Source organism: Lupinus angustifolius, chromosome LG17, assembly GCF_001865875.1.
Source record: "Lupinus angustifolius cultivar Tanjil chromosome LG17, LupAngTanjil_v1.0, whole genome shotgun sequence".
NCBI classification, from domain to species: Eukaryota; Viridiplantae; Streptophyta; class Magnoliopsida; order Fabales; family Fabaceae; genus Lupinus; species Lupinus angustifolius.
In genome coordinates, this window is record NC_032025.1 from 5526666 (window position 1) to 5535732 (window position 9067).

General features: G+C 36.9%; 1 protein-coding gene across 2 annotated transcripts; it reads right to left on the bottom strand.

Annotated features, from left to right (window-relative positions):
• LOC109331936 (polyadenylate-binding protein 2-like) lies at window positions 2964-9040 on the bottom strand. Of its 2 annotated transcripts, none has more exons than XM_019566742.1 (6): window positions 8903-9040; window positions 8697-8799; window positions 7932-8002; window positions 3592-3783; window positions 3379-3509; window positions 2964-3292 (listed from the first exon to the last, which is right to left on the bottom strand). In XM_019566742.1, exons 1-6 carry the CDS (start codon window positions 8948-8950, stop codon window positions 3244-3246), a joined length of 594 nt encoding a protein of 197 aa, XP_019422287.1. In that variant the 5' UTR covers window positions 8951-9040; the 3' UTR covers window positions 2964-3243. The 2 variants fall into 2 exon arrangements, with proteins under 2 accessions (XP_019422287.1, XP_019422288.1); XM_019566743.1 differs by having other exon boundaries at window positions 8899-8990.

Here is a 9067-nt window from a genome sequence, read left to right on the forward strand (position 1 = left end):
AGGACTGAATCGACACATAGGTGGTGATAGCTCTTAACGGGTCTTAGTTATAAATTTTTGGAGGTGCCCAGCTTGAATCAGGTCTTCGATAGTGTCCCTCAGCTGGGTACACTCTTCTATTACATGGCCAAAGAAGGTGTGGAAGTCACAATATTCAGAGCGGTATTGGGTTTCTAATTTCTTGCTTGGATTGGGTTTGAGGAGCTGTACTAGATGGGTGGCCATAACTTCTTGCAGAATTCTAGTGCGGCTAGCATTGAGGGGGTGTAGGAGGTGTATTTAGATTTTTTGGATTGTCGGGGTGGATCATCTCGAGGGTGTTCGTGTGTTTTAGGGCGTTTGGCTTCCCATGAGGGGAGTTTGTATACTTTAGGCTCAGTGGATGGACGGTTAGGATGGGTTTCTTAAAAATTATTGAATTGATGAACCTTAAGTCGGAGTTCTTCCAATTTGAGGTCTGAATATTTAGCCATCTCATGTCTGAAGTGGTCATCATACAAGCATGTCACTAAAATATGCACTGCCACCTCTAGGCTCAGGGTGTGAACCTTCATGGCCTCAGAGTTGAATCTGTCTAGGTAAGCTCGGAGGTGCTTATGGGACTCCTACCGTATACCGGACAAGGTGTAGGAAGAGTGGGCTGCTCTTTGCTTGTCGTGAAGCAGATGTTGAATCTGTTGGCGAGAGTGACCCATTGGTCAATGATGTTTGGTGCGAGCCGAGTAAACCACTGCAAGACAGCGCGTTTCAGAGTGAGTAAAATGCTCGACACATGATGGGTCGGTGGCCCGTGAAAGAGCATTGAGGCTTCAAAGGCATCTAAATGATCATGTGGGTCACTTGTTCCATCATACTAGTCGATGTTGTTGGGTCGGGTAAGATGTTTTGGGAGTGGTGAGGACATGATTGATTCTGTGAAAGGATGTCTTGCTCGTGAGGAGCTGTGGTCGGGGGGTTGAGTTATTTGGGTGGTTTTCGTGTTGGGGGCTATTAACCTAGATGCTTCAGTGGACTCGGTGGAGTGCTCATCAACAACTAGCCATGAGGGTCATTATTGGGTTCTGGTCTATGTTGGCGAAGCTTGGCTAATAGTTGGGCATGTTGTTGGATAATTTGGCCTTGAGTTTGGAACATGTGGAGGAGTTGTTGGGTAGTGGGTGCTTCTAGAGTGGTGTTTGGGGCTCTAGCTAGCTTGGTGAGATGGTTGCATTAGTGTTGGGGGTTCAATGGAAGGGGTGTCGTGATTTGGGTTGAGTGGTTCTGCATGGCTAGGTGGTTGAGTGGTTCTACATGGCTAGGTGGTTGAGTGGTTTTGCATGGCTAGGTTGTTGAATTTGGTTACAGGTGGTCACCATATTGTAGGTAAGCCATAGACGGCGCCAATGTTCTTTACTGTTAAGAGTGGATGATCGTAGGTTGATGATGGATGGTCGGAAGCTAAGGATGGATGGTCAGTATAATGTAGGAGATTAGGTAACTTGGTCGGATTGTCGTATGGGCCCGTTGGGGAGATACCTGAAAAGGTTCTCTAACGCTCAAGTCAATAGAGTATTCTAGAGAGATAAGTGAGTAAATAAGAGAGAAGTTAGAGCAATAAGTGTAGCAATAAATGAGGAAAATGAGAATTAATTATACTTCATGTGTGGTCTCTTCTATTTATAGAGCTTAAGAAGTGTTGAGATGACATCTGATCATTAGCCAGCTTTTAACGGGTACAAGGGACGTACTCTGGTCGTCCTTGCTTGACTTGTGGATTTGCCCTGTCAATTTGTTGGGGGCAGGTAGAATGTTTAGGCGGCATGACAGGTGGTCTGATATCTGACATTGGAGGTGAGTTAGAGACGCATGATGAGTCAAAGATGCATTAAATGGTGGGTCAGAGGCGTTAATGTTGTGTCAGGAGCATTTATAGCTTCCGTTACAAGCGGGTCCACTCGAGGCGGGCAATGGGGATTATGTGGGGTAATGAATGCTATGCTCAGGACGGATGGATACTTGCCTGGTTATCAGCGAGATAGACCACCTAGTTTTCATATTAATTAGATCTACTCTTCGTGTTACTCTTTAAGAAAGACATTTCGGGAAAAGACTAATGGATCTTGATATTTATGCGTTTAATACGGATAGATATTGGTGTACTCGAGGGGCAAAATTTCTATAATGTGGTTTGATGTTATGTTTCAATTTTAGAGTCTAATATGGACAACTTTAAATCAAAATTTAATGTTAATTCATTAATCGAGTATAAAGCTAAACGTATATTAAAGAAACCAATTCATTTTTAATAATCATCTTACCGTATTTTATGGTTATGAAAGGGTAGAGCTGACAAGAAACCGAACCAACTTGGTATTCGTTCAAAATTCCATTCGTTATTTAGCTTGCTAAACTTGGTTTATGAACCAAATGAACTGAAATTGAGCTAATATATATATATATATATATATATAATTATTTATTTATATATACACATTTATATAAACTAATTTTTATATTTATTATCACTCATACATTATTTTTTATATTTATTGTATTATATATATAAAAAAGATTGTATTTATATATATAAAACCTTTTTTAAGTAATTTTCAAATTTTAATTAATTATTTGAGTTGTCCAAATAACCATTCGAACTGAACCAAACAGATCGCAAACTTTAACCGAGCCAAATTCAAACTAAAAAATAACTCGTATCAAACTCGAGTCGAGTTTCGAGCTGAGTCAATCCTTATCGAGCTGAACCTGGTTCGACTTGGTTTGACTCGTTTCCGGCCCTAAAGGGTAAGGAAAATAATTCAAAACAAGTAGCCCTACTTCAGTGTTAAACCTGTGAAGGAAATTAACGGATTGAAGAGATATTTGAGTATGATTGAGAATGGAAAACATAAACATTTTACTAACTTATCTTCATGGCTTAGGAAGGAATTGCTCTCATGAAAATAGTTGGTTCACACCAAAATATAAATACACATATCACCAACAAAAATATGAAAAATAAACATACCACCACCACTGTAATTTGGGTGAACATTTAAATATTACCAATACCAAAGCAAAGCAGAAGAAAAGGCCATGTTTACAAGTTTCATCCTCACATAACTAACCATATCGTCTAGTTGGTAGGATAATACTGAATGGCAGAAACATTAGCCATGATTCAAACCAGAGTACTGGAGTAGAGTATCATTATGTCCATCCATTTATCAATATGTTTATTTCAACATTCAACATAGAATTGGACATTCAATAGTAGGGGCTGTACCTCATACCCATTCTGAACCTTGGAACCTTTCTACAATTAAGAAATGAAGTCAAATAAGTCAACTATTACAGCAAAAAGAAAACACATCGGAAAGGATGAAACGGAATACAACGTACCCATATCCATATGGAGCATAGGCAAAAGGGGGTGGTGCATATGGTGCTCTGCCTCGAAACCCCATGTAAGGATTGGCCCGACGGGGACGAAACTGCTTCATCCCCGGTACATTGGTCCTCTTAGCAGTTACCTGCAAAATGTGCAAAAGAGAGAAGACGGTTAAGAAAAGGAAAGTCAGACGTTTTTTAAGAGCAACAACCTCTTCTTCTAACCTTCAATTGGCGCCCATGTAGTTCAGATTCGTTCAGCGAAAGAGCCTCTTGAACAGCCTCTACTTCAAGAAACTCTACATAAGCATAACCCTTGGGTTGACCAAACTTATCAGTGCGAATGGTGACTCGGTTTACAGTCCCACATGATTGGAAATGCTGCTGCACATCTTCAGGAGTGCAAGCATAGTCAACCTGTGGAAAATATCAAATGCAAGAGATAATATGATGGCAAAGGCACAAGTGAAGCCTAAACATTTTATCAGATGGTATAACAATGTTTTCAAGTGATAATTAACATCAACCTTGATTTTTAAAAATACGAAAGCCACCACTTTCTGGTTTTGTTTCACCAGATGTCATTATAAAGTTATAATTAGACAATGATGTAATGTTTAATTAAAATAAGATTTTGAAAATTCAGCCAGCCGTAACTGACAAAACAGCTGATATAATAAAGGATATTTATGAGAATTTTCTTGTTATACAGTCATTCGTCAATCACTAATACAGGATCAAACTAATGAAGATCACATTTCTTTGGCAGGAATTGCTTCACCCTTCTTGGAAGCTCCAAACTACCAAATGCCAATATTATTGCTCACCATATATTGTCACAATTTCCAACCAGCTTAAAAGGAAACAATTTGGGCAAGGCAATCAATTTCAGCTAGAAAAGAAAGCATATAATGAACATCAGACTTCACCGACAAAATAATTTCATTTTCACTACAAGTTTCACCTGGGAGGAAAAAAATCATGATAGAAGACAATTAATATATAAAAAACATGGGCATGCTATAGCATGAAGGAAACTGCCAGAGGATCTTTTTCCCAAGTATCAATTGCCATTGTCTAGACAAATAATTTCCAACTGTTTGTCAATGATAATGGTTGATAAGTCATGCATTCCAAAATGAACATTAGACTAAGAGTAGGGATCCACTTACTCCAACGGTAAGTTTTAAAAACTTGATCCACATCTTAGCCATCAATTCTAGGGAAATCTAATGGTTTAAAATTGTCCAAGATAATCCTCCTTTTGAGTAATACAGAATTGCAACAAACGATCATGTAATTTAGCCGCTGACTATGTATAGGATCTGTAACCATTATTTGGTTGTCAGACATCTGCTCCACTACAGCCTTCAATGGAAACATGACATATATATGTGTTCATTGTTTCCTCTTACAATTCTACAGTTCTAGGCAGATCTAAAAGTAGACAACTTTTCAATTTTAGTTCAAATAGAAGATATTAAAAAGGAAACAAAGGTATCAAGTAACTACAAATGAATGGTATCATGAACAGTATCTTGCATAACTACTCTTCTTCTTTTAAGCTTCTTCCTTTTCCCCACTTATTTGTTCTTCAATTTTTGTCGTGAATTGCATAAAACATAAGTAGAAAGGGAAAGATTAAAAATTTCCTCTTGATCCCAAGGAAGAAAACAAGTGTTAAAGACCCCTCACCATGAATAAAGAATGCCTACTTATTGCTTGAGCACTAGGCACCACCAAAAGCATACTTTGGCTTCGCAATCACAATGGCAGATACCCAGGCGCAATCCTTTACCTATAAAGCATGTCCTCTTCTTATCAGAAGGAATCCAAGTTCTCCATCCACCACAGTAACTTTGGAAGTACACTAATTTAAACCTATTATCCTAAAGAGCTCTCTTTTTCACACGAAATTATAGACAGCTTTATAAAGCTATTTTTGTTTGACTCCCTCCTTTCTTTTCACGATCAAAACAAGTATGTTCACAAAACCATGAACATTAATTTCCTCAACAACTAACTCATCAAAACATTCTTATCCTCTCTAATCTCTATCCCTAGAATGTTTTTTTTCTTTCCTTTTTTCTTGTATGTTGTATCATTTGTTTTTCCACTCATTGTTTTTTAAAAATCATACATTTCTAACATATTTTTTATCTTCCATCTATTTATTATATTCATATACTTCCAACTGCAGCATTACTAAACCAGAAAACTTGTAGATGGAAGCATGACCTGCGATTGTAGTCAAACATTATGTCAAAGCCAGATGCGGCTACTAAAAAACACAATCAAACTTTGAAATAACAGAAACACATTCAACATAAAATGAAATTAGTTCTGACTATCCTAAAAGTTTTACTATATTTAAAAAGGTGAACTTTTTAGGATAGGGTATACTATGTTGCATGCAGGATAGAGATCCATTTTTCCAATTTGATTCCAGGATGTTCTAAAAGCTTGAACATGGGGTTTCAGGAAGCCGATAATCAGTAATAGAAAGACAACAGCCATGAACCAAGGTCAGTAATTGGGGCAGGTGGGGATTTGGGATGAAGATCATAGGGTAAACCTCCTAGCATACTATTACTTGGGGGGAAAGTAACATTAAGAAACGTTACAAGGCTTGGAGGTCCATGCTCTACAAAATTGCGATATTTGAGATGCAGGAGGAAACTCAGTACTAGATTTGCTAGGCTATTCATTCATTAAAATATATAATTAATGATGACATCAAATACAAGAATCAGGTTAAAGCTAAGGTCTGTATAATATAATAAATGTCCAATGTTCTAGGTTGAGAATCAAATTAGTGAGTTCCAAATATGAAAATGAATAAAAAATAATAAATTTGACTTAGCATAAGAAAGAGTCCATTTGTGTTATCTCATGCCATATTCAATTCAAGCAATATATTTCTATATTGATCTTTGAGCCATCAAAATTCCATTCACCTTTCACCCTACATAGCCCAGGTACCCCAGGTGCTGCAATTTGGGCATTAAGTTATTAAACTGAATAGGATATTTTGTCATGGTAATCATCCAGCTGATGGCTGTTTGTTTAAATGGAAATTCTTCCCAAAAAAGTAGCCTTCAAAATATTCAATTCATGCCAAAGTAATCACAAACTGCTAAGTTTATGATTCTTCTTTTTAATTTTATATTTTATTTTATGGATATATGTATATCTAAGCAACAAGTTTCCTCTCCCTTCCTTTATCGTCCTTCCCTCCTCATCTTTTTTCAATAAGCAAATCTCCTTACAATCTTCTCTAGACTCTATACTGTTTTATGCTACATTCTATCATAGGAGCCCTCAAAATCATAAATCATACACCAATGGTTGATGGAAGACACAGAAACAACAAAACACTCACCATATATAAAAACAACTTACCAACAAAAAGGAAAAATTCACGCATTAAACAACAAGAAACATGGTACATGGATCACAAACCCTGAGAGCATGTAATAGAAATGGATCAGAATTTAGAGAAAAGAATGAGATCTTTATTGACAACACACTTATGTCTGGATCTGCATAGATGGGATGCTAGATTAGATATCAAAGAACAATGAAGAACACAAGTATGACAGCTCTCCTACTGCAGGATTATTGAGAGTCCTCGGCCCTCCCATCCTCCATTCCTTTCAATTGATAACTCCCCTCATTCTCCGGACCTGTCTTTTAATATCTAATATCAGTTGTCACTTGTCAGTTATTATCTAGCTATATTTCTGTTACTAACGGACTTGGACCCCAATCCCCTACTCTCAACCTTATTCATCCTAACATAGACCTTTTTTTGGATAGTAGATAAAACTCATTAAGAAGTAAGAGAATTACAAGATAGGAGGATAAGATGTCCTGCAACAAAAAACTACAGCAAAGTAGAAATGCAGCAAAACAGCTCAAGAAAACAAAGTTTGGAGGTCTGCTAACAGCATGCCAATGGAAATATATAGTAAAAAAATGGCAGCCAGATTTCTGAGTTCTATCACAGTCTTCGAAGTGTAGCTGTCAGAGTTTGAACTCGGGTGCTAATGTTTAATGTCTTGAAGCTCTACCAACTGAGCTAACTCATGGGAAAATGAGGACTTTTAAAATAACCCACAACTTATACGCCTTGATTTGATAAGCCTTGATTTGACTCAGTTCTCGATTCCAATCCTAATTTGATAACCTCACATATATGGAAGTATCAAACTCATTAAATACTTCCACACAAAATTATGATTTAATGATCTTCAAATCACGTGCAATGCTGGAGAACCTCAAGATTCAGATTACGGAGATTAAGCTGAATCCCACTATGAAATTAATGGAAACAAAACATACACGCATAGCTAATCCTGTATTTTGTTTCAAAGGAGCATACACACATATAGACACATTGGCTCATAATTGAATCAATAATTTCAGGCAAAAGATACAGTAAGTTAATCTCATTAATATATTCAGCCCATATTATGAATCATGACATAAGGCAACTAACAAAGGCACTAAGCAGAATAAAATGCATTAATAATTTAATATAAACATGGGAAGAAGCAGCTCACATTGCCTACAAAGATTGATCGAGAATCTACTTCCTCTTTATTGATCTGACTTCCAGCAGCATTAGCAGGATCTATTTCAAGATAAGATTCAATAATAGAACAACATTCCAAAAAATAGCTAGTAATGAAAAGTCTTGCACAATAAGTGAGTACTACGAAATATCAAACAACTCAATCATTTTCCCTAATCCAACTCCCCAATCATTAACCATGAACCCCTTCATATTTGAAAATAACAGTTGACAAAATTTCAGTTGCCATCAGTGAGTGCTATGAAATATCTTATCATTCATAACCAAGTAAAAGCATGTTTCTCAGCCACTAAGGGCCTTTTGCGAGTAAGGTTTTGGAGGGGAAGGAAGAGGAAAGGAAAGCTTCAGAGTCATCTCACAAGTGTATTTCATGGCTCTGAAGCCTTAACTTCCCCTCCAAAATCCAACTCGCAAACAGACCCTAAGTGAAACTCTTCAGTCTTAGTCCTAGTCCGCAAACAAATTAATTGCTAGACGCACACAATGCATTACCAAGCACAAAGCCAAATCCTAATTTCCCAATAAGTTATAAACCATAAATTCACTAATGTAAAACAAATATACCACAGCTAATTCCCACATAAACACTGATCGTTGCAAATAAACAACAAAATACAATTTTTATTAAACCCCATAATTTTTCTTCAAAAAAACTGTTAACGTATTGTAGCAACCAAAAAAGTACCAATTTTCAAACGAATTAAGCTTAAAAAAATAAAAGAAAAGGAATCACCTTGCACAGATCCCATCTCCTTTTCGACCTTGGCTTGCATCTCCCGCAAAGCAGAAGTTTCATCTTCCATTTCCTTCAAGCGCTTCTTCATCTCATCCAATTCCTGCAATCATATTTGACATTGATGAATGAACCAATTAGGGTTTCATCAACGTTGGATTGGAAGCAAAATAGAAAAGGAAGAAATGGAGATATTTACTACATACAACTTCGTTATTGTCTTCCCCGACCATATCAACGTCGTCGTTTTCCATGTCTCCGTCAGAGGGTAGGTTGGAAACTGAAGGTTTTTTTATCCCTCTTCTTTTCCCTTGCAATTCCCCTGCTTTCAACAAATCAGGGGTTTGAATAATTTATTTATTTTTTAAAAG

Coding starts and splice junctions, on each gene's coding strand:
- LOC109331936 (XM_019566742.1), bottom strand. CDS start 8,950: ATGGAAAACGACGACGTTGATATGGTCGGGGAAGACAATAACGAAGTT. Junction 8,800..8,902: donor GGGAAGACAATAACGAAGTT/GTATGTAGTAAA, acceptor ATATGATTGCAG/GAATTGGATGAGATGAAGAA. Junction 3,510..3,591: donor TACATGGGCGCCAATTGAAG/GTTAGAAGAAGA, acceptor CACATTTTGCAG/GTAACTGCTAAGAGGACCAA.